The following is a 24,264-nucleotide window of genomic DNA, read 5'->3' as shown; positions in this document are numbered from 1 at the left end:
ATCCCACCTACCCCTCCCCAGAACCCCTAGAAAGCATCTCATAAGCTGTTTCACGTGGAGTTATAGATGAGGGGTAAGCTTTAATACACTACCCAACCTAGAAATACCTGCATATTATTAGAAGACAAAAGAATGCGTCTAAGTTGTGGGTGTTCAGGTGTCAGCTACCGAAGGTATTTGTGAGACAGAACCGGGAGTATAGTGTTGCTGGGACTTAGCGCTCCTGGTATGTGTAGTTTATGGTTACAGAATACCCATCCATTACTTCTGGAATCTAGAACACTGTAACATGGCAAGACCACGAAGAGATTTGCGGTTCAATTTGAACTGCCATGTTAGTCTAGAACAGTCATCCTCTCTCAGGCTGGTACCAGAGTTGTTGGAGGTGCTTTTGAAGTGTCAGCTTTTCTGGGCCTCATGCCTAATGAGTGGACTCCTCAGGCAGTGGAGCTGGGCATTTTTCACTTGTAAAAGCCAACGGGTCATTCTGGTATTGATTCAAGGCTGACATGAGGGGGATGTTACATCACTAGCAAGGTCATACGGCGTCTTAAATGAAGTTAAACTGGAGATTGGGATTTTTCAGTGCACTCTGGGACTTTTGTTTTGTGGACAAACTATGACAGATCAACAAATTATTTGTTTAGACCTTGTAGCCATCATTTTTTTTTTTTTTTTTTTTTTTTTTTTTGCGGTACGCAGGCCTCTCACTGTTGTGGCCTCTCCCATTGCAGAGCACAGGCTCCGGACGCGCAGGCCCAGCGGCCATGGCTCAGGGGCCCAGCCACTCCGTGGCATGTGGGATCTTCCCAGACCGGGGCACGAACCCGTGTCCCCTGCATTGGCAGGCGGACTCTCAACCACTGCACCACCAGGGAAGCCCCATCATATTTCTTTTATGTGGAAAAGTTGTGCAGTGACCTTCCTAAGAAATGGATACGGAGAACTTGGAGGGGGTCTAGGGAGCACCCAGAATTTGTCCTGCTTTTCCCTGGGCAGAGACTGAGGGAACCATAGTGTTAAATGACAGAGCGCCTTCAAAATATCATTTATCCAGGATCACGGGTTGACCTGGAAAGTGTACTGTGAAAGTTTGGGATCTGTTTGGGTGCTAAACTTGGCAAAGCTAGAGATGCAGTTGTTGCAAATGAAATGACACAGTTCTTGTACCGAATCGTTGCAAGCCTTCACTACAGACCTTCTCTTGAATTTCGAGATTGCTCTGAATACCATTTGAAGCCCTGCTTTCTGTTCTGTTCTGAATCCCTACGTTGGCAACTTACTAGGACCTTTCTTCACCTATTCGTTTATGTTTAAATGAAGGTAATACTTAACACAGAACATACTTTGACATTCTTGGAAGAAGGGAGAGTGGCCCCCAGAGTTGGTACTTCTTTACCAACTCATGACTTAAGTTTTGAAGAATACGTAGAAATTTCTGTTGTGTAAATAATTTTATGTGTCTTAATAAAGATGTGTAGGTGGTGATTCTTCTCTAATATACTTAAAATAGGAGTAAAAGCTCTGTTCGTCCTCACGCCTGAAGTTCATCTGCTTGTTACTTTAAGTGACTCTCAGAATGTACAGGAACGTGCAGCCCCGTGTCTCCATTCAGCCAGCATCTGTTTGTGTGCAAACGGGTTAATCTGATTAAGATCAGAGGCTGTGAGTGTAAACGACACAGAGTGAAATAACTGACGTTCAGTTGTGCATCCTGCCCTACGTCAGCCTGGTTTTCAGCGCTAGAGTTCTCCAGAGGTCATGGCATGGCACCGTATTGGGACCGCCGGCTTTGTTTTTGTCTTTGGCCATCCTGATGAAGTACAGAGCGGTCTGACCCTGTGTGTTTGGGCAGGAGGGCTTGAGGTGGGGTGAGCAGGGAAGGCTCATTTCAACCATGCAGCACCAGCTGAAATGACTTTTTCCTTTAAGTTTGCGAAAGGGGTCACGTTTTCAATTTGACCCATGAGCACTTCTCATTTTTATTTAAATTAGTCCTATTCTTGCTTAAACAGATCCAGCAGTGGGAGCAGAACCTGGAGAAATTTCACATGGATCTGTTCAGGATGCGCTGCTATCTGGCCAGCCTGCAAGGCGGGGAGTTGCCGAACCCCAAGAGCCTCCTTGCTGCTGCCAGCCGCCCCTCCAAGCTGGCCCTGGGCCGGTTGGGCGTCTTGTCAGTTTCCTCTTTCCACGCTCTGGTAAGTTTCCAGGAAGGCTGTTCAGCAGCCTGAAGGGGGAGCGCTGCGGATGCTCACCTTTCTCCAGCTTGTTGACATTCAGCACTGCTGTGACTTAAGCCAATAACTGACCAGGGCCACCCAGGGGCCAGGCGCCGGGGGAGGGATGATTGGCGTCCTGCTACAAAGTTCCAGCATCCCAGCTTCTTTGCTGCCCATTCTCGGAATCCAGCTGCTAATACACAGTTATTAAATATTCACATCTGTGTCTGCCCTTTTCTGTCTGTTCCACCTCCTATAGTCAGGAAGGTGGAATCCCCGAGGAGTAGCAACAATGGTGTGAAGATTTAAAGGGCTGACGGAAGGTTGTTAGATCTGTTCTCCCGAGAGCCCCACTGGGTTTTCTGAAATCGCTCCTGTGCAGGTGGCTTCTGTGGATAGTACTAGCTCAGCGGGGGTGGGGTGGGGGGTGTGGCGGGTGGTCCGAGGGCTGTTGTGCTGACCCTGCTGTCCACCCCGAAGAGATGTGGATGTTGTAACTAGATGTGTTTATCCAGATAAGGGACATCTCTGTGGTGGATGCGGTCCTGGTATGTCAGACCTGCAGCAGTTTTGGGGGCTGCTCAGAACACATTTATAGCAGGCAGGGCTTTACTCCTGTTCTAGGGCAATGGTTAATTCTCTCTGTCATCTAAATAATGGCGTCTTAAGATTTTTCTAAATTGTTTTGAATTAGGTATGTTCTAGAGATGACTCTGCTCTCCGGAAAAGAACACTCTCACTGACCCAGCGAGGAAGACACAAGAAGGGCTTATTTTCTTCATTAAAAGGGCTGGACACGCTCGCAAGAAAAGGAAAGGAGAAAAGACCGTCTATAACTCAGGTGAGTTTGCCAGCATGGGAGGGACAGCAGACCTAGTGGGAAATCCTTGATATGCCATAAATCATACATGTTCATCCCCCTTCAGAATGAGATAAAAGTTCCTTCAAACGGATGCAGTCTTAGCATGGATTTTTTCCTCAAATGGAAACACACAAGTTGCTCAGTCTCTTTTTGGCACTCCCAAAGAGGTATTCACACCTTGCTCACATCTGCAGCGCATGGTAACCCAAAAATAAGAGTCATCAGAAAAGAAGCCTTTAGAAATAATTGTCATAGATTTTATATTAAAGAAAAAAAAAGGAAGAAAGTGCTGATACGTGCTCCCACGTGGATGAACCTTGAAAACATGATGCTAAGTGAAAGAAGCTAAACACAAAAGGCCACAGGTTTTATAACTCCATTTACATTAAAAGTCCAGGATAGGTACATCCATAGAGACAGAGAGTAACTAGTGGTTGCCAAGGGCTGGGGGGAGGGGCGCATAGGGAATGACTGCCAATGGATGTGGAGTTTCTTTGGGGAGTGATAAAAAATATTCTGGAATTAGACGGTGGTGATGATTGTACAACTTTGTAAATATACTAAAAAAACAAAACAAAACAAAACCGCAAAAACCAACATGTAAAATTAATAATAGAGTAGCAGCAACTAAATTCTATGGATGGTGCCAGACGCTTTGCTGACTTCATCTTTATGACACAAAGTAGGCGTTTTGTCATCACATTTTACATATGAGGAGCCTGAGACCCGGAGAGGTTGAGTTACTTCCTTTCCCCGGATGTTCACGCAGCAGCCGAGAGGCAGGGCTGGGACCTGGTCTCCCTGGATGCTGCAACGCTGGGCCATTGCTGCTGCTTAGTTTTCTGGAGGAAAGGTGGCTCTTTCAACATTCTGTCAAGTTAAAAATAGCCCAAGTGGGCTTCCCTGGTGGCGCGGTGGTTGAGAGTCCGCCTGCCGATGCAGGGGACACGGGTTCGTGCCCCGGTCCGGGAAGATCCCACATGCCGCGGAGCGACTGGGCCCGTGAGCCATGGCCGCTGAGCCCGCGCGTCTGGAGCCTGTGCTCCGCAACGGGAGAGGCCACAACGGTGAGAGGCCCGCGTACCGCAAAAAAACAAAAACAAAAACAAAAAAAACAGCCTGAGTGCTTATTGTTGAAATGTGGCCCAAGGACAGTGAATTGTTCTCAAAACATTTTGAACACTCATATCTGAAGTATTTCCTAATGCTGTTAATACAGTATATGATAATGATTTTTATGTTGCTAAGCGATATGTTTTAGGATTATTATTTTTTGAAAGACTCTTGAAAAGATGAGCTATCACAAAATGATCTGATCGTTTAAGTGAGTTGGGAAGTGAGTTGTGATGAAGTTCAAGGAAGTTCTTGTTTTTACTTCTGACGGGTTGCTGTTATTCTGAATATGCTGGCAGAGAGGGTCACATTTCATGACTTTTTCTAATTTTATATGGATATACACATTTGATTGTACATAACAGTTTTGTGAAATAGGTGAGTAACAGGGATAGAATCAACTTCTTTGACCCATCTGTAATCCTAAAACAATAAAGCTGGAGGTGGTGGGACATGGGTTGATTGATTGAAAGAGGGCAAACTCACAGGGAATCCCTTTTACTTGGCCACTGTTTTTGTATACTCACAATTGGAAAGAATATCACGTTTAAAAATTGTGGTTCTGGACTTCCCTGGTGGCACAGTGGTTAGGAATCTGCCTGCCAATTCAGGGGACGCGGGTTCGAGCCCTGGTCCAGGAAGATTCCACATGCTGTGGAGCAACTAAGCCCACGAGCCACGACTGCTGAGCCCATGTGCCACAACTACTGAAGCCTGCGCGCCTAGAGCCCGTGCTCCACAACAAGAGAAACCGCCGCAATGAGAAGCCCGCGCACGGCAACAAAGAGTAGCCCCCACTCGCCGCAACTAGAGAAAGCCCGCACACAGCAACAAAGACCCAGCGCAGCCAAAAAAATAAATAAATACATTTATAAAAAAAAAAATTGTGGTTCTATTTGTACTTTAGTTGTGAAAGTAATCATTTGTTGGTTATAAATGGAAACGTATTTCCTCGTTATAGACTATAGTTAACTATAAACCATTGGCTAATGCTGGGCTTATGTTTTTGAATTCAACTTCTATGAATAATGTCTTTGAGGCAAATTCTGATTTTAATCAAGGTAGCCAATTCTGTATAATTAAATGACAAGGATAAATATCTTGATAATTTGCTTATAAAATGTTGACATTTAGCAATTAGATATGACCCTAATATGGTCTTTACCCCATCATACGTAGTAAATGCCCTTAACGTAAGATTTCTTGAGAAACAAAAGCATTCGGTTGAACATTTTTGTTTTAAAAAGATATGACACTGGTATTTATTATAACTGAATGCAGTTGAGGTAGTAGGTATCCGTAAATGTGTAAATGGCCTGTTTGTTAATGTTTAGTATTCGACTACAAAATCTAGAAGATAAAAATTGGAAAAAGTAAAGGAAATTTTTCTTAGTCCCTCTACCCAAACACAGCCACTTTTAATATTTAGCTTTATTTCTTCCCAGTATTTCTTCTATGCACGTTTACGAAAGTTATAAGCTTGATTTTGGTGGCTTTGCCAGCTTTGATTTCTACATCTTCAGAGACGTTATACTTCTTGGTAAAAGCAGCATCAAGAATATCCAGGGTGACTTGAATAATATGTATCACAGAAAAGTAAAATATGTAACCATATGGGAATAAGAAAAAGCAACTTTAAAGTTCAAACTTTACATGCAGTAGAGTAGTAAATAATACACATTGCAATATGAAGATCTTATCAAATGTCATAGACCTTAAATTTTTCAATATTGAGAAAAGGTAGCTGCCAAACGAATATTGCAGAGCCATTTCATTAGTCTTTTTTTCCCTCCTGCCTATCAGATATTTGATTCAAGTGGCAGCCATGGATTTTCTGGAACTCAGCTACCTCAAAGCTCCAATAACTCCAGTGAGGTAAACGTTGCCATAGATGGTAGCCATCTTATTTTTACTTGGATGACACAAATGCTAAGTTAATGAGGGGATGCTAGTTCTGAATCTTTACCTGAATCTGTTGAAAATACTGTAAAGTTAGAACTCAAATGGTCCCGAGTAGGTAAAAGATGTTTGCAGAATGCCAAGTATTTTTTTTTTTTTAAACATCTTTATTGGGGTATAATTGCTTTACAATGGTGTGTTAGTTTCTGCTTTATAACAAAGTGAATCAGCTTGCCAAGTTTTTTTGAAGGTATCTAAACTCGTGATAACCCTGTCTTCAAAGTGGTATAGCTAGACTAAAGCACCTTTAGTTCAAAATAGCAACTTTCATTTATTCGTCCCTATTCCTCAGCAGTTCTTACCGTCATTTGAGAGTTTGGTGAATCCAAACTTGCATTTTCCTCTCAGGGTGTCAGGGGGCTTCACACACATATTACATCATGCTGCGAATCAGTAGCCTTTGGTGCCCTCAGTGGAGCTGAATACAGGGGCCCCGTCTAGTCCCCAGGACAGCTCCTGACCGAGTAAATCCTCAGAACCATTTCTGAATGGAATTCTGGAGTAGGGTGAAAGTGGTCTGAGTGAGCTCATGCCTCTTCTTTGTGTCTTTTTCAAAGACACAAAGCTGTGTCTCCCCTTAAAGCTGTGTTTCATGTTACGATCTATTTCTCTTATCATCTGCTTCACCGAATTATTTTCTCTTAGGTTTTATGTCCAATAAACCTCTGAACTCTTTGTTGAGGTTGAAACATGATTTTAACGGTCTGGACAAACTTAATGTGCTGTTGCAGAAGTAGGCAGTATTACTTAACAAATTAATTGGGATAATTCAGGTGACTTGGCCGTAGTTTGAAAAATCTGAGGAATGGTGGAGTGTTAGACCCAGTGATGGGTCTGGGGGGAGGTGAGTGATGAACTTTCTGGTGATCCTAAAATATACACCATAGACAACTACCTATTCTGCCTCCATGGGAGGTTGGCCCAACCGTGGGTGCTGAGCATGGGCTCAGTTCCATGGTTATTATAGAGACCACTCCGAGGGGCAACTCTGCCCGAGGTGTCCTGAAATGGGGTAGAGAACCTCTGCTCAGAACCCTACCCTGACCTCCCACTCACAGAGGTCAGGGGCTGCCAGAGGGCAGGTCATGAGATGGGGTGCCTGTGCCCGGAGGCTGTGTCATGGGCACTGCTTCTGGCTGGTCTCTGTGCCCTCCTTTGGCCAGCTTTGACCAAACGGGGCCCTGTGGAAGGCAGACCCATACCTTCCTTTTTTATAAAACACACCGTCAAAATGGTGGACTTTTCATAATGAATAATTTCCATTCCCTGCCCCTTTATTTCTATATACATGCAGAGCTTATTTCAAAATCAGGTCAAAATACACTGTCCACCAGGGATTTTACTTGATTAAAAAAATTATTTCACTATTATTTACTTGGTTCTTACAATCTTTTTTGGTTAGTCATCCCACCGAGTGTATACGTCATGTCTCCGAAGCAAACTTGTAACTAGGACCCTTGATTGTGTGTGTGTTCTCAATCCATGGCTCACTGCTAAGGACATAATATTGCTTAATAAATTTGCCTCTTAATTGTCTATATTAGATGTAGCCCTTTAATGGTTGAGAAGAGCTGTTTGATCTGTAATGAAAACCCATAATTTTCGTATGTCTTCCAGCATTAAATAACAATTTAAAATTCCTACTTTGAGAGTTTAGAAATTGTATCATCAAAGCACTTTCTATTAACAGAACTTATGTTGGACTTTGAAAATAAATTTTTGCTAAAATAGCCATGAATGGTCAGAATTAAGCTTAGTGTTTATTTAAATTGGGCTTTAATTAACAAATGATCTTCTTGTGATTTAATTGACAAGTCCCACTGGCGCTGGAACGAGTGAGAGGAGAAAATTACTGCATCCTTTTTTTTAGGCATATGTATTTAAACATTTATCCCTATTTGTTTTAACTAAACATTGCTTCTGCTGTAGCAACAGTGAAGAAATTCCTTTGACATATAGGGCTGTTTTAATGGTGTGTTTATCATTTCTGTACTGTAGTACTCAGATAACTACATTTAAGTGAGTTGCAGCTAGAATGAAGGGTATTTGGTTTTTTATGTCTCTGGGACTTAAAATTCTGCCTGTAGCTGGTTGAATAATTAATATTTCATTCCACTAGTTTTCCTTTGCTAATCGTTCTTGGAGAATATTTATAATCTGCACAAAACGTCTGTTTGTAAACAGTGTATTGTGTCCATTAGCGTCACACAGAAAGGCAGTCGTTCCTGAGTGTGGGGAGGGAGGAGGTCACGGGTATTTAAAAATATTCTATTCTAATCGGTGCGTCATATAACCGTCCAACAGTGAGTCACCCTAGTTTGAAATCTGTTAAGGTTGGAATAAGGCCAGTCTCATTTGAGCTTTTTTTTTTTTTTTTTTTTTTTTTTGCGGTACGTGGGCCTGTCACTGTTGTGGCCTCTCCCGTTGCGGAGCACAGGCTCCGGATGCGCAGGCCCAGCGGCCATGGCTCATGGGCCCAGCCGCTCCGCAGCATGTGGAATCTTCCAGGACCGGGGCACGAACCCGCGCCCCCTGCATCGGCAGGCGGACTCTCAACCACTGCACCACCAGGGAAGCCCTTATTTGACCATTTTTTAAAGGACACTTTGGCCAGCCAGAAAACGAAAGCTTTTCCTAGGGTACTTCTTGGTGAGTAATAATGAGTCTCAATCAACGTGTGAAGGGAGATGTTTGTTATGGAGATTGTGACAACAAATCCCTGAGGAGGCTGTGGATGGCAGCTACCCCAGAAGTTTCACTGCAGTTGCTGTGGAGCCCTGGGCCTTGGCTCTCTCTCCTGGAAAATTGGCTTGGGGTGTCCCAACTTTCTGCGGCAGGCAGTGAATGAAGTATTGTCACATCAGTCGTTAGCTCCAAACTGGAAAAAAAACCCCGCTAATGTTGTTTTTTTTTTTTTAAATGGAAGCTATGAATGAAACCGCTTACTCTTGACCGTAACTCGGGTCTGTTTAAATAGAACATTTAGTCTGGAACCGTACATAACATCCATACGTGCACAGATGGATAGTATAGATGGGTCTTTGTTTCCCTTTCATATCAACTGATGTTTGGGCCTCGGCCCAAGAAGGAAATCAACACCACCTCCTCTGTGACATTTTGCTGTTGTTAAGACAGCCAAGAGCGCGTAACTCCTTTCGTGTTCTCTTCTCATCTCACTTGCTAACAGGCCTCCCTTTTATCAGCGACTGCAGTGGGGGCCCCTTGGCCACAGCCAGGTTGTGGTTTTGCTGCCCACTCCCCTTCACCGATCCCGGCAGTAATTATGAGCCATTTGATCCAAACGCATCTGCTGTGAGAACCCGCGGAGTTTCAGTGTTCTCTCCTTGAGGCACACGGGGCAGAAGTAATTTGACATGTGCTTTCAGGACCATTAATATGATAGTAATAAGGAATGCTTCTGTGGAAGTTGCCCTACCCTGAGGGCGGAAGTGATTTGCAAACCTTAACTGTAGTGGCCGCAGTGGCCTCGGCTGCGGTTCAGTGATGTTGCATTTCGTGCGTGGCCGCTCAGCGCTGGACCACGCGGTGGTCTGGGCACCTGTAGTCACCATGATTCCCCAGGGTTTTGAAACAAGGGGTGATTCTCATGCGGTTCTTTATAGTGGCCATTGTTGAATTACGGTGGTCAAGCCTACTCTAGTGTAATTCCACAGTCCACACTGAACTTCAGAAAAGATCTTTTACATTGTTTATGGCTCTTTACAGTTTATGTAGTACCTTCCAGTGCCATTCCTCACACCAATCTTAATTCCTCCATGAGGCTGGCGTGCTTTAGCCCCTTGTAAAGGTGAAGAAATAGAAAGAAGCCCAGAGACGTGAGATAACCAGCCCTGACAAGGCTGGGATTTGACCCACATTGTCTGTTTATTATATTTTTGCTGTTTCACTTGTCTTCTCCAGGAACTGGAAACCTTGAACAGGCTGATGGGAAACTAATTCTGTGGGGAGGGGGGGATGGAGTGGGTGGGAGGAGTATACAGGGGTCTCAACAGAGGTGGCCAACCGGGGACTTCTGGGTGGGTGGTTAGAAGATTAATGTAGCACCTTTAAGGCTAAGCAGAGAAAGGAGTTTTCCAGGTACATCACCTTGCTGGGCTTATTTTCACGATTCTCTCTGTTCCTTTTGTGAAAAACAATGTAGGAGAATATCTTATCTGGCTTATTGAACATAAAGCATGTGATTTCAGCATGGATAACATTGACCCTTGAGGGAATCAGTCCAGTTGTTTTCTCCAAGTGGGTACATCTTCCAACAGCCTAGGAGATCTGTAAGCACCAAGTAGCCGTTTCTTTTTTCTTTTTCTAGTTCTAATTGACAAATCAATTCTACGTCCTCATTGCTTCCGTTGAATGGCCAGATTTTACCTTTCTTTAATTGTGTACATTTCTAGGGGGTGTGTGTTGTGAGAGTGTGTGAGATGCACAGGAGAAAATTACACATAAATGTTCACTGTAGGGTCTCTTGAGAGGATCTGAACCTTCCATGGCCTTGGCTTTGATAGGCATCGTCTCATTTGTCATTCAGTTGATCTTAGGTCAACAGTGTAGACTCAAAATGATTCCTCAGAGCACTTGTAGGCACAAAACCTTGTTTCATCGAATAGAATGTGAACATCTCTTTTGTCCTTTGCATCTCTTAGTTGGCCTGCACGCTTTTCCCTAGCCTAGAACTTCTTCCCCTTCGGTAATCCGCTCTTAGTTCTTTTTCTTGAAACTTTAGGGAGGATTAAGAACTTGACACTGTGTAAACAGATTCGAATAGGATACTGAAAATGGGCAGCCTTTACTTTCCAAGCCTCTGTGTGACTGTGAATTTCTCGTTGCATCCAATTCAACATCCATGGCTTGGGTGTGTTCCGGGCGCAGGACACACTGTGTGGAGGGCTGAAAGAGACTGAGCATGAGGAAGACGGATGTCATTCATCTCAGCACCCGAGGGCGTGGGAACAGCCTAGAAATGACTGTCAAGTGGGCTGGGCTTCGCTAAGTGCTGTACCGGGACATTGGGGTGTAGATGCGTCTGAGTGGAATTGGGGTTAGGGGGCGAAGAGAGCAGGAGACACTTCACAAGGGGCGGGGGGCAGTGTTTGAAATAAGGTTGAAAGGTATATGTAGTTTCAGCGCAGAAGCTGTGAGGAGGGTAAAGCAGGTGAAGGAGGTGGAGGTGACCAGGGGTCTGGAGGCAGGAGAGCGCTGCTGCTTCGTGGAGGTGTCAGGGGAGCCAGAACATGCCGTGCGTCCAGAAAAACGCCAGAGAGTCCAGGAAGTTGGCTTGTGTCCATTTTGCGAGAGGTAACTGTATTTCTGTAGTGCAGGGGCAGGGAGCAGAGGCTCAAGCCCGGCTTCCAGGGTTCAGATCCCCACAGCACGGCAGTCACAGCTTCCTGTGGGAGCGTGGGCAAGTTTCTAGAATTTTCCGAGCCTCACAATTCTCACTTGTTGAATGGAGGGTCGGGACAGTGCCGACCGCAGAGGGTTGCGGACGGTGAGTGAACGGGCAGTGTGTAGTATGGTCTCTCTGGGGTGGACAGGAGGGCAGGGGAGGGTAGTTGTGAATTTGTATTTCCCCGTCCCTCCCCCAGCGGGCCATCCTAGATCACGCCTTTCCCGTTTTGCTCTGAAAGTGCAGACCTGAATTGCTTTGCAGTGGCAGTCAGGGCGATTTGACTTCCTCTGGGACGGGCTCTTTGTGGTTTCTTACTCCACAGTGACCTCTGCTGGGGTTTTCGTTTGATTCTGAGCAAGCGTAGTTTGAGAGGCGGGTTCTGCGCCTTTAAGGCAGTGCCTGCTTGTTGCCGTTGCACGTGGTTGAAGTCCCTGCTCAAATGAGCAGAAGTGCCTGGAGGTTTATTTAACCAGAGAAGAAAATGTGACCCATGTGAGATGGGACCCTACAGGGGAAACTGGTGTCCGTGCTGGTTCCCTGCGTCCTCCGGGCATCTGGTTCTCTCTCTGTCTCTCTCTCTGTCTCTCTGTCTCTGTCTCTGTCTCTGTCTCTCTCTCTCTCTCTCTCTCTCTCTCTCTCTCTCTCTCTCTTTTGCTTTGGCACGTGAGGTTCATTTTCATTCTAGGCTGTGATCATCTTTCCAGGAAAATGTACAGAAAGTGACAGATCCAGAAATGCCACTTTAAAGATGAGCGAGCACCACATTTAAAAAGACAACACAGGAAGATTGATTCTTCCCTTTCTTTGCCTAAACCTGTTTTGTTTTCTTTTTTAAATTTCTTTACTGTATGTATTCTAGTATTTTGATTCTATACAGGAGGATCTTTTGCTTTGTGATTTTTAAAAAATGCATAGAATTCAAGGTAAAGTCAGGCATCAATGACAACTTTAGTGTATGATACGTGGGATATAATAATGTGATATTGTTGGATCTGAATGTAACGTTTTCTGGTGTGTAAGGTGTTTTGGCTTCTGTGATCTCCTTTGCTCACAAAAGTTGTATTATTAATTAGTCAACTTAAGCAATTGTATTATATTAACAGTATCCCATCTTACAAAATACAAGTCAGGGCTCAGCAAGGGAAATGTCCTGTTGCTGCTGGGGAAGTGGTAGAGTTTGTGACTTGAACATCAGTCTTTTGATTTAAATCCCCAAGTCTTGTCTTTACCATCAGACTAATGTGAGAACCTAAGCAGAGGGAAACATTTCTGAGTTGCTTAATGAATGTTATTTATTTTTGTTTATAAATTATAGAAGTACATATTAGCATGAGGTCATGGAGTTACTGTGATGGTGACGTTTAGGAAACAAAACTTCCCTGGGAAAAGTTTGTGAAAGGTGGTATGTTTGGGGATGATTTCTAAAAGTGTGTCTAGATGGGAAATAGCTGAAGGATGGAAAACCATTTAGCCCAGGATCAGGGGTTAATTTAAAAAAACAAGTAGAAATAAGAGAGAAGAGAAACGTGCTTGGATTAAGTTAAACACAGCTCATGGTTAGAATGCAGGCAGGTGTCAGAGGCCGTGGATGAGAGCGTATCTGAAATTTACTGGGATCATGGCTTAGATGCAGATTTCACTGTGCCCCAGTCAGCCGGCAATTTCTAGAGCAGTAAGAGGAGATACTAAGCAGCCCGTCAGTGACTGCAGTGTTCTAACTTGGGCTAAGGCATAGTGGCTAGAACTCGGGAGGAGGAGTTGATTGACTTTGCTCAGCCTCCCAGGGCTTCAGTTGCACGTGGGTTAAACAAATGAGGAAATCCCAGGCTTGTCTGCCCCAGAGGGTCATGAGAAGCCAGGATGCGAGGAGTGTGAAATGGCTAACTATAAATTAAGGGGGCATTTTCCCAATAGTTTCCATCATTTGCTTATCAAGTCTGTCCACCTTTTCCTTTGGGATCTAAAAACAGGTGGATGACCTGCTGCACATATACGGGTCAGCAGTAGATCGTGTTCCCCGAGACGGCTCATGGGAGAGCCAGACTGACGTTCAGTTTCAGGACCATCAAGCTGTGACCGTGATGATCAAGCCGGAACACAGAGTAGAAGATATTCTGACTTCGGCGTGCAAGGTAGTGGATTTTGCGGTAGAAATATACTTCTGAATGGAAATAATCGTTCACATCGCCCTCCCGTGCCTTCTAAGTTTGAGCGGTGTTTAAGACCTCACTTTCTACACGAAGGAACCAATGAACGTATTTGTTAATTAACACATTTAGCATTCTCTTCATGTCTTAGAAGGATAAGTCATGACCCCTTTGCCTTCATGAAGAGCCTGAGCTATCTTACTGGAATTCTATATGTACCTCTATATCTGGGATAATTATGAAGGCTGTTGTTATTTAGGGTACTTAGAGATGGTGCTCTATGAGAAAGTGGTGTAAACTTTGAATTATTTTGATTTGATCCTAAGTAGTTTTATCAAGTTTCTCCAGATTAAATGAGTTACTTGGTACCATCCACAGTTGCTTCATGGAGATTGTTATGAGATGGTGTTTTATTCATTATTCAAACTGGGTTTTATTTTGAAAAGGAAGTTTATGATACATTTTCAAGAGAGCCCTCTGAGATCCATGAAGCCGACACAGCAGCATCAGATCAGATGCTTTCAGACCACCAGATGGCACAGTAGAGCTGAAATATTTTTAACTTTGCAGAGAAAATGCAAATACATGAAATGGTAAAAAAGTCATGTAGAGTTTGGTAACTCTTTACCACGAACACTGACTTACTAGATCATCGTTCATTTCAGGCCTCCTTTGTCACTGACTTACGCCTTAGGATTCCAGACATTTATACACACAGGTTATAATCGTGAATTTACTTTCCTTTCACTCCATTATGTCAGGTGTTTATTCAGACAGCAAACAGTATTGTTCGATAGCAATGATATTACTTATTAAGTTGGTAAGCATTCTGATAGAGGAGGTCAGAAGTAGTGGGTGAATTCGACCCAATTAGAATAGAGGCCTGAGATAATTTGTCATTGTTGAAAATGTGTCTGAGAGAGGATGTGTGTGCGTGTATACACCTTTTCTTGTGAGAAGAGGTTGGAATAGGAAATTCCTAATTCTGAAGTCTGTAGAATATGCGATGGTTGACATTTCACAAATTTCCCTACTTCAGTAACAGGAAACAACTTAAAGTTAGGTACAGTCAATCTATAAAAAGAGAGCACTTACTGATGATGAGATATATTCTACTATCAGATGTCTATGACCATACTTCTTCAAATCACCTCTCTTGCTTTTAGTGATAAGCGGTATCATTTAGAGAAAACCTTAAAAATAATTATTTGTCCCTTTTTTTCTTTTTTGCATACTTAAATTTGAGCTCTTATGTAGATTTAAACTCAGCAAATTATATATTTCTTTGAGAAATTTCCACTTTGATTTTTAATGAACAGTGATGCATTTAGAAAGAACATTCAACAGCTGAATAATTGCCTTTTTCTTTGTAGATGAGGCAGTTGGAACCCAGCCACTATGGCCTACAACTTCGAAAATTAGTGGATGAGAACGTTGAGTACAGTATTCCTGCACCGTATGAATACATGCAAGAGCAGGTGAGTGGGCTTTGGCTTCAGAAAGGGACATCTGAACCCCACCTGTGGCCCCTTAATTTTAAAAATACGTAATCTGGGGGGAAAGTTCTGTTTAAATTGGCATCTGGTTTGGAAACAATCAAAATAAATTTCCAGATATTATGACATCAAATCCTCTGATTTTGGTTTTTACCTTTTGTAGGTTTATGATGAAATAGAAGTCTTTCCACTAAATGTTTATGACGTGCAGCTCACAAAGACCGGGGGTGTGTCTGACTTCGGTAAGGTTAAGGAACACCCTCATCAGAGAACTGTCTGGTCCATCCTTGCCTAGCTTGCCCCAGTATCTTTGGACCTAATATTTTTTCTTTACATTTTCAGAAACTATGACAATAGTTTCTGAGCTTCCTTTCTCTTTCTTCATTTCTGTTTGTTTATATTAGTAGGCTAAAAGGTATGTATTACTGTTAGTTAAAAATGCCAAAGTAATTAAAAGGGATGAATGTAAAAATTGAAGAGAAATTTGAAATGATGGTGACAATAACAAGACAATGGATTTATAGTGTGCTGGGGGCGCTTCTAAGCTGATTAACTTCTGATTCATGTAACAGTTCTTTTTGTCTCAGTGTCTTTGCTCTTAGCTTTTCACTCACCTGGACGGCTCCCCTCATTTCTCCCTCCCCCAGTCCCTCCTCTCTGAGTATGTAAATCTGACCTGTCCTTCAAGAACTAACTGAAAGTCTGACTTTCTTGAAGAAGGCTTATCTGATTGCCTTGCCTTCAGTTTAACAATAAAGGGTCAGTGTTACCCAGATCACTTCATAGCATTTATTTATTTAACTTACATAATGGGTTTATATTTAATATAGTACTTCTCACCATGGAGATGTTACTCAGTTAATATAAAGATTGTTTTTGTTAAACATTAAATCTCTTCTCCATTTCAATTTTTTTTTTAAAAAAATAACTTTATTTATTTATTTATTTTTGGCTGTGTTAGGTCTTTGTTGCTGCACCCGGGCTTTCTCTAGTTGCAGTGAGTGGGGCTGCTCTGCATTGTGGTGTGCAGGGGCTTCTCATCGCAGTGGCTTCTCTTGTTGTGGAGCATGGGCTCTAGGTGTATGGGCTTCAGTAGTTCTGGCTCGTGGGCTCCAGAGCGCAAGCTCAGTAGTTGTGGCACGCAGGCTTCAGTAGTTGGGGCTCGCAGGCTGTAGAGCGCAGGCTCAGTAGTTGTGGTGCACGGGCTTAGTTGTTCCATGGCATGTGGGATCTTCCCGGACCAGGGCTCGAACCCGTGTCCCCTGCATTGGCAGGTGGATTCTTAACCACTGCGCCACCAGGGAAGCCCCTCTTCTCCATTTCAATGTCAATATAAAGTATTTTTTTTACATTAAACCTTTTCTCCATTTCAACGTTAGATACATCGAATACGTTTTTCTAAACATTTTCCCCCACAAAGAGATGTTTTATTTTTTGACCAACTGTATTTAATATCTAGGTGCAGTATTAACTTGGGAGATAACAAAACAAAAATCCATTAAAAATATGGAGAAGAGACTCCTCAGTGATGCAGGAGGCTGTGATTATAACTGAACAGTGGCAGTTTCCTAGGATTCTGGGCAAGAGTTTTCTTCTTCCTATTGAGAATTCTGAAACTATGAAATATTACTTATGCAAAGTTCAGCCATCTCACTTCTTTGACCTTCTTTCTAACTAGCAAATGCAAATTACAGACGGCATTTTTTCAGTGCATTATTTGTTGTGAAGAAAACGTTTTGTTTTCCATTTAACATAGTATATCAGTTTGTTCCTATTTATAGGGAAATAGCCAAGACCATGAAACTACCCTATTTACTGTTTCTTGGGAACTTTCAGACACCAAAGCTCAGTTCTGAACCTCAATAGCACACACGTTTTCAGGGCAAGGTTTGATTCAGGAGGCCCTTCAGAGTCACATCTGTCCATTTCTCTTTCGTGCATACACCCCCGAACAAGCACAAATTCCTGTAATGCTGAGAACCACACCTAACGAGAGCGATTGCATCTCGGGCTTCTACTTTTGGTGCTGCAACAGGCAGAGATCATGATGTTGAGATCTTGAGGTGACTGGTTCTTGAAGGCTGAAGATTTCAAAGAAAGTGCTATTTGTTTAACTCTATCAGTTCAGGATGCCGAGGCTAAGAGGTTCCGCGTGACAGCGCCTTCAAGGAAGCAGCCGTTCACTTGGTAGCATTTAATTCTTGCATTTCTGTCTGTCTGTGTTTAAACTTGGCTTTGAGCTCTTTATAGACTGTGTTCGTGTCTGAAGGTTCCTTCCTATCTTTTGCCTTTTACCATAGGAACCTGATAATTATATAATGGTCAGTAAATATCTCCGTAGAAAGATTATTTCGTGTTAGATATATTGACATAATTATTTTGCTTAAAATGACTCAAGCTGATTAAATCCTAGTCATTGTAATATGTTAAGATTTCCGTTTTATGAGTTGTTTTTTTTGTACTTGATAAAATTGACATGTTCTTTGTTTCTTAATTTTACGTCATCTGTTTGGCCCCAAGTGTTATGTTGGTTTTTCCTCTGAAGCCCACTGAGCATGTTGTCTGTGTTTCTATTGGCCTTTACTCTACTCTCCACAGTCCCCATTGGTGCATCTTCTTTGCATTTGAATGACTGAAGGAAGGTACTTGAAAAGATACTTTTTGGTGACCACAATCTTCTGGGCTCTGCCTGAGCACAGAAGAAACAGGGGACATGCCTTTCTTCCTATTGTCAAGGAACTCCCAGTGTTATGGGACCAAGACATGGAAACGTGTGTTCCCACCATGGAATCACAGTCAAGGGCATGGAGTACAGAGGGCGATGCATTCAGAGAAGGGCCGTCTCTCCTGGTTGCCTAGCCCCATATAGAGTTGTTTCTGAACAAATATTTTGTGTTGAAGCGAACTTAATTTATTTTAATAGGACTATATTTTGTCTCAACTTTTTAAAAAAATTAAAAAACATTTAAATTGTGGTAAACTACCCATAACATAAAGTTTACCTTCATAACGATTGTTAAGAATGGTTAAAATGACAATTCAGCGACATTAAATACATTCATATTGTTGTGTCACCATTAACAGCACCTATTTGCAGAACTGTTTTTGTCTTGCAAAACCGGGACTCTGTTAAACAATAACTTCCCGTTCCTTCTTCCCTCAGCACCTGGCAACCGACCTTCTATTTTTTGTCTCTATAAATTTGACTGCTCTAGTCCCTGATATAAGTGGAATCATACAGTATTTGTTGTTTTGTGGCTACCTTATTTCATGTAGCATAATGTCCTCAAGGTTTGTGTTGTAGCGTGTGTCAGAATTTTCTTCCTTTTTCTGAGTGAAGATATTCCCTTGTGTGTCTCTACCACGTTCTGTTTTTCCATTCCTCTGTCCACGGACAGTTGGGTTGCTTCCACCTTCTGGCTGTTGCGAATAATGCTGCTCTGAACATGGATAGATTGTCTCAACTTTTGAACGAGGCTGTGCACTCATTTTTCTTATACTTTTAGATCTGACACATTCCCCTTTTTCTGCCCCTGCTAGATATCAAAATAGTTGTAATTTAGACTTTCTAAAGATACCATACTCATGAGAATAGATGGTCAAGGAAGTACTGCCCATTGATTTAGTGTGATGACTTTAGACTCGTTTTCTCCTTTTATTTTCATTCCTAGGCTTCGCAGTGACTGCGCAGGTGGACGGGCATCAGCACCTCAGCCGCATTTTTATAAGCGATGTTCTCCCGGGTGGCCCGGCATATGGGGAAGGTCCGTGAGGCTCACGGTGTCTCTGTTCTCTCTTAATTCTGTGCGGTGCAGTGCAGTCTGGCTAGTGAAATTTTCTTATGGTTTTGTCAGAAAACAGTTTCTCCTAGAATTTTAAAGAAAGTAAACTTAATAGTTGAATTGAAGACGCATCTCCATATCCATATCCATACACACCTATATGTATATCTAGAGAGAGAATTTGTGTGTGTGGTTTTGAAAGAGAGAGAGAGAGTATACACACACACAGTACACATGCATACGTACAGACAGATGGAGCCAGGCAGGCAGACAGACACAGGCTAATGTTATTTCCCAGGGCACTGAATATCACATAGAGGAATAATCAATTTGAGTAACCCTCAAACTATTTCTTCTAACACTAGTCTGAGAGCTGAAATTTGTTACCAGTGGAATCCGAGTACTACACATTTTGGCGCTTTCTTTTAAAGTGGCGACAGAGCAGTCCCTGAGAACGCTAGACGGTTTGAGTTTGCAGCCGTCTTTCATCTTAAAATATTTCTCTCAGTAATATCTCTCTTTCTTCTTCCTCTGTGTCCCCTTTCTCCTCAGGGCTGAGAAAGGGCAATGAAATCATGACCTTAAATGGGGAAGCTGTGTCTGATCTTGACCTCAAGCAGATGGAGGCCCTGTTTTCTGAGAAGAGTGTCGCACTCACTCTGATCGCCAGGCTGCCGGACACAAAAGCAACTCTGTGTTCTTCATGGTCAGACAGTGACCTGTTCTCAAGGGACCAGAAGGGTCTGCTGCCCCCTCCTAACCAGTCCCAACTCCTGGAGGAATTCCTGGATAACTTTAAAAAGGATACGGCAAATGGTAAGGTTTTGTTCTTTCTTCCTTCTTCACTGCTGGTATCACAGCTAATATTTGTAGGCTGTGATTTTGCTTGCAAACCGAGATTGTTTAAGCTATTCAAAGAATGTTTTCTCCTTTCTTAGAAGAACACAGATGCCAACCAGGTAGATTTGATATAAAATTCCATGCATTTTAGTAATTATCTCTTTTAGTGAAAATAGAAAATAATGGTTTTTGCACAAAATAACTTTCTTGAAGATTGCAGTCTTAAAAAAAAAAATCACCCATGATATTTAGTACTGTAATTACTTTTTTACTGAAGGAGATGAAAGCCAGCATAAATGCCAAAGTTGATTTTTCTGTTCAGTTGAGTGTAAGGCAAAGGCATTGTGCAGTCATTTACTGGGTTCGAAGAAGGGTTGATGCAGTTCAGTTCTTTAACTCTTTTGCTGAGTACTGCTTCCTCAATAAACTACGAACTTTTCACGTAGGTCATGAATTCTAAAATTTTGTAAAGACCGAAAAATGAAAAATTGTCTGCCAGCTTATGTTTCTGAAGCTGAGATTTCCATGGAAGGCAGTCATTTGGAGGTTTGAACTGCTGAGCTAATTATTCGTGCATATTCCATATTTTGTAGTCAGGTGAATTAGGGGCTCCAGCTCACACTGAAAACCTGTGGTTTCCTTCTGTACCCCTGGAGGGAGCTGGCCAAGCCCCCATAGTAGACCAAGCGTGAGGTCTTATGTTACAAGCACACAAAGTAATTTTTATACTTAATTATAATGATAATAGATGTCCAATAGACATCTCTGCATGATTACCAAAAATGGATGGAAAACAAAAAGAGAAGCAGTTAGGATCAATTTAATTATAAAACAAGTTTATTGGGTCATTTTTGGAATTAAAAAATCAGATTGTGGGCTTCCCTGGTGGCGCAGTGGTAGAGAGTCCGCCTGCCGATGCAGGGGACATGGGTTCGTGCCCCGGTCCGGGAAGATCCCACATGCCACCGAGCGGCTGGGCCCGTGAGCCATGGCCGCTGAGCCTGCGCGTCCGGAGCCTGTGCGCCGCAACGGGAGGAGCCACAACAGTGAGAGTCCCGCGTACCGCAAAAAAAAAAAAAAATCAGATTGTCAGATTTGTGATTCAGTAAGGTATATACTGCCTTTTCCTCCTGTCTCAAGGTTTCCCTCTAATTTAAAATGCCATTACATTGACTATTGACATATAAAAGTGAGTGTCATAAAACCAAAATTATGATGGAACTAATTAATTACTTGGTTATATTAGGGTCATCATTCAGCCACCCTGGGCTGCTTTTACAGGTCTGAGTATTCTACATAAGACATCGTGTGACCATTTGCTGGATTCATTATTCTTGAGGGATGCATTCACTGCCTGTTACACCTCTATGTATTCTATCATAATAAGAAGTCACTGCAGAATCAATAGCCCTTTTGGTACTTGCAGGAATGAAGTTCTGTAGAAAGTAGCGGAAGAGGCAAATGTACCTTTTGTTTTTCTTTTTCCCAGACAGTTAAGGACCAAGCAGGTCAGTTAATCTTGTTTTTCACTTTTTTTTTTTTGTCAGGGAAACAGCATAAGAGGAGGGCCAGGATATGTTAGATGACTGCTAGAGTTCTTGTCCTACGGACCCATTCTTATGGGTTACAGTTTTGTAACTTACCTAGGAATACCCATGTCAGTGTGTACAGGTGGCTTAGCTTAGCCTGTGGCAGGGCTTTTCCACCCTGGTCTGAACTGTGTATGCCAACAGGTACCCGCATGGATGCAGTGCATACCTCTGCCCATCCTTCCCTGGATGGTTTATCACCACCCTGTCTTCCTGGTGAGACCGTGCTCTGTGGGCATGAAGCATCTTCTCCCCAGGGATTTACTGTCTATGCCCTCCATTGCTCCAGAGTAATGTGCTTGTGTTGGAAACAAAACAGCCACGATGGACTGCTTTCCCAAATGCTTGGCAAATATGGAATTGATTTCTTTTCTTTCTTTTTTTCTCTATCAATTTGTTGTTTTTTTTAAAAAAAAAAAAAAACTGAAGTATAGGGGCTTCCCTGGTGGCGCAGTGGTTAAGAATCTGCCTGCCGATGCAGGGGATGCGGGTTCGTGCCCCGGTCTGGGAAGATCCCACATGCCGCAGAGCGGCTAGGCCCGTGAGCCATGGCCGCTGAGCCTGCGCGTCCGGAGCCTGTGCTCCGCAACGGGAGAGGCCACAACAGTGAGAGGCCCGCGTACCGCAAACAAACCAAAAACAAACAAACAAAAAAAACCAAAAACAACCCTGAAATATAGCTGATTTATGATGTCGTGTTAAGTTCTGCCGTACAACGAAATGATTCAGTTATACATATATATATATATACATTCTTTTTCATGTTCTTTTCCATTATGGTTTATTACAGGATATTGAATTCAGTTCCCTGTGCTCTACAGCAGGACCTTGTTGCTTATCCGTTCTATATAGAATAGTTTGCATCTGCTAACCCCAAACTCCCAGTCTGTCCCTCCCCCACCCCCCTGCCCCCTTTGTTTATTTTCTTTTTTGAAGTAGTTGTGTAGCTTGTGAAGGAAGTTAAACGCCTGTGAGTGAACATCTCAGAAGGAAGCCTGTCTGTCAGAAGGAAGCCTGCCTGTTTTTAAGGTCGGGGCTGTGTTGGGGGGATGGAGGGAAGAAGACAAGGGAGAGGAGAGAGCAAAGAGGGAAGCTCTCAGCTGAGCCTAACATCACGATGGCACGAGAAGCCCATGTTCGTGGAGGTGGGGAAGGTGGATGGTGTGGTGACAGGCAGGCAGGCTTTGAGTCCCACCTGGGCTTGAGTCCGGGCCTGCCCTTCACAGTTTGTGTGACCTTGGGGGCAGCGCTCAGCCAGGGAGGAGTGGGCATCGCTGGATGACACCCCAGCTGCGCTATCCCCTGCCAAGACAGTTCTGGGGTGCACCCCACAGTTCTTCAGAGGCCCCTGTGGAGTTGATTCCTCTTGCACGTGGAACCTCATTTCACACCTTTTATGGGCTTTCTGCCCTCTGGTCTCACTGGCCTCACTCCCTCGCTTGGGCTTCTTGGGATCACCTTCTAGAAACTTCTGTACCCACGACCTTGGCTCAGACTCTGCATCTGGGGGAGCCCGAATGAGGACACAGAGGCTTGATTCCTCACCTGGAAGATGAGGCTTCCGTCCCTGCCCCACGGGCCGCCGTGAGCTTGAGCTAGTCGGTGTCCGCTCGGGTCCAGCCCGGCTCCTGTGGGGCAGGAAACCTGAACACGGGAGTCTCCTCTCCCCTCCCCCCGTCCTGTGAGCTCACTGTCTTATTAAAGTTTACCTTGACTTGCTTCGGTGATGAATTAGGAAACAGCAGTCCCACTTTCATGCTAAAAAAAGGTTTTAAAATTACACAGATAAAAGAATTTAAGTGATTTTTGGAAGACAATTTTTCATACAACTTTGAATGATCCTTAGGAGTGGTCATTTCAGAGTCTGCCCTTCCCTAAATTTCATGTGCTCTCAGCGTTACCAGAGGCAGCCTGGTACTTGAAAAGAAGGAAGCTTCCCCTGCTTTATTTTCCTGAGAAGCTAATCCTTTGCCTGTTAATAAAAACCACACAGCTGGCTCTCTGGAAGGGAAGACCCGGTATTTTTGTTTGTTTGTTTGTTTTGAGTAGAAACTGTAAGAACATCAGAAGGTGGAGGAAGAAGAAGCCCTCAGCAGCTGTTTTGGGTATATCTTAACTGTCTGGACTGAATATTCACTGAGCCCTATTGGGTGTTTAAAATATGCAAGACCGGAGGGTAAGCGACGTGAGTTTAGGACGTTTGGTCTACTTTTGGTTTTAGTCAGGTATCCAGAAATTCATGTTTGTTAGTCTTAGTGTCTTGATCAGGTTTGAGCTGGGGAAAACGAAACCAAAACCCCTCTTATTATATATGTGAGTGAAAGAGATGGTGGGAATGGTGACAAGTCGCATGGAACTCCTCCGGCAGGGATTGAGTTGCTGTTCAGGTTCCATGCTTTTCTAGAAAAGAAGCATCCTAGTGGTGTTTGAGACTCATGGATGTGTATAGTGTTTAAGGAAATGGTTGTCAGACTTCACAGTGCTTAAGACTCACCCGAGGAGCTTGTGAAAATGCAAATTCCTGGGTCCTGCAATCAGAGAGCCCCCTTCAGGTGGTCTGGGGTAGTGCCAGCTCTTTCGTGGACCAGGGCTCGCTCACATTGTCAAGGCCAGCAGTCTGAAGGAGGTGGTGTGATCCTCAGCAGTAGGACCTACCCTTCCCTGAACGCTTCTGTGCCCAGCTCTTGAGAATTAAACAAGATAATGTGTGTAAAGTTCTCAGCAAGTGACAGCGATTATGCCCGTGTGTTGTTAATCTCTCAGTCAGGGATCCCATGCCCCCAGCCCCACCACTGTCCATCAGGAGGCAGCACGCAGTATTCTCAAATGAGCAGTTCCCCTCATTGG

The 24,264-nt window shown here is 43.4% G+C and overlaps 1 protein-coding gene across 9 annotated transcripts in view; it reads left to right on the top strand.

Moving 5' to 3' along the window:
• Positions 1-24,264, top strand: part of TIAM2 (TIAM Rac1 associated GEF 2) — a 230,115-nt gene that overhangs the window by 143,508 nt on the left and 62,343 nt on the right. For 3 of the 9 annotated variants that reach the window (XM_032651224.1, XM_032651225.1, XM_032651227.1), the window contains 8 exons: positions 2,016-2,201; positions 2,917-3,063; positions 6,001-6,072; positions 13,534-13,695; positions 15,084-15,188; positions 15,370-15,448; positions 18,878-18,970; positions 19,541-19,804. In XM_032651224.1, coding sequence (XP_032507115.1) covers positions 2,016-2,201; positions 2,917-3,063; positions 6,001-6,072; positions 13,534-13,695; positions 15,084-15,188; positions 15,370-15,448; positions 18,878-18,970; positions 19,541-19,804 — 1,108 coding nt within the window. Of the gene's footprint in view, positions 1-1,829; positions 1,867-2,015; positions 2,202-2,916; positions 3,064-6,000; positions 6,073-13,533; positions 13,696-15,083; positions 15,189-15,369; positions 15,449-17,258; positions 17,394-18,877; positions 18,971-19,540; positions 19,805-24,264 lie in introns of those variants that run through there. The other 6 variants (XM_032651230.1, XM_032651229.1, XM_032651231.1 and 3 more) reach the window with 5 other exon arrangements.

Source organism: Phocoena sinus, chromosome 12 (assembly GCF_008692025.1).
Source record: "Phocoena sinus isolate mPhoSin1 chromosome 12, mPhoSin1.pri, whole genome shotgun sequence".
Taxonomy (NCBI): domain Eukaryota; kingdom Metazoa; phylum Chordata; class Mammalia; order Artiodactyla; family Phocoenidae; genus Phocoena; species Phocoena sinus.
Note: the sequence above shows the minus strand (reverse complement) of the source record. Positions and strands in the feature narration are given on the sequence as shown.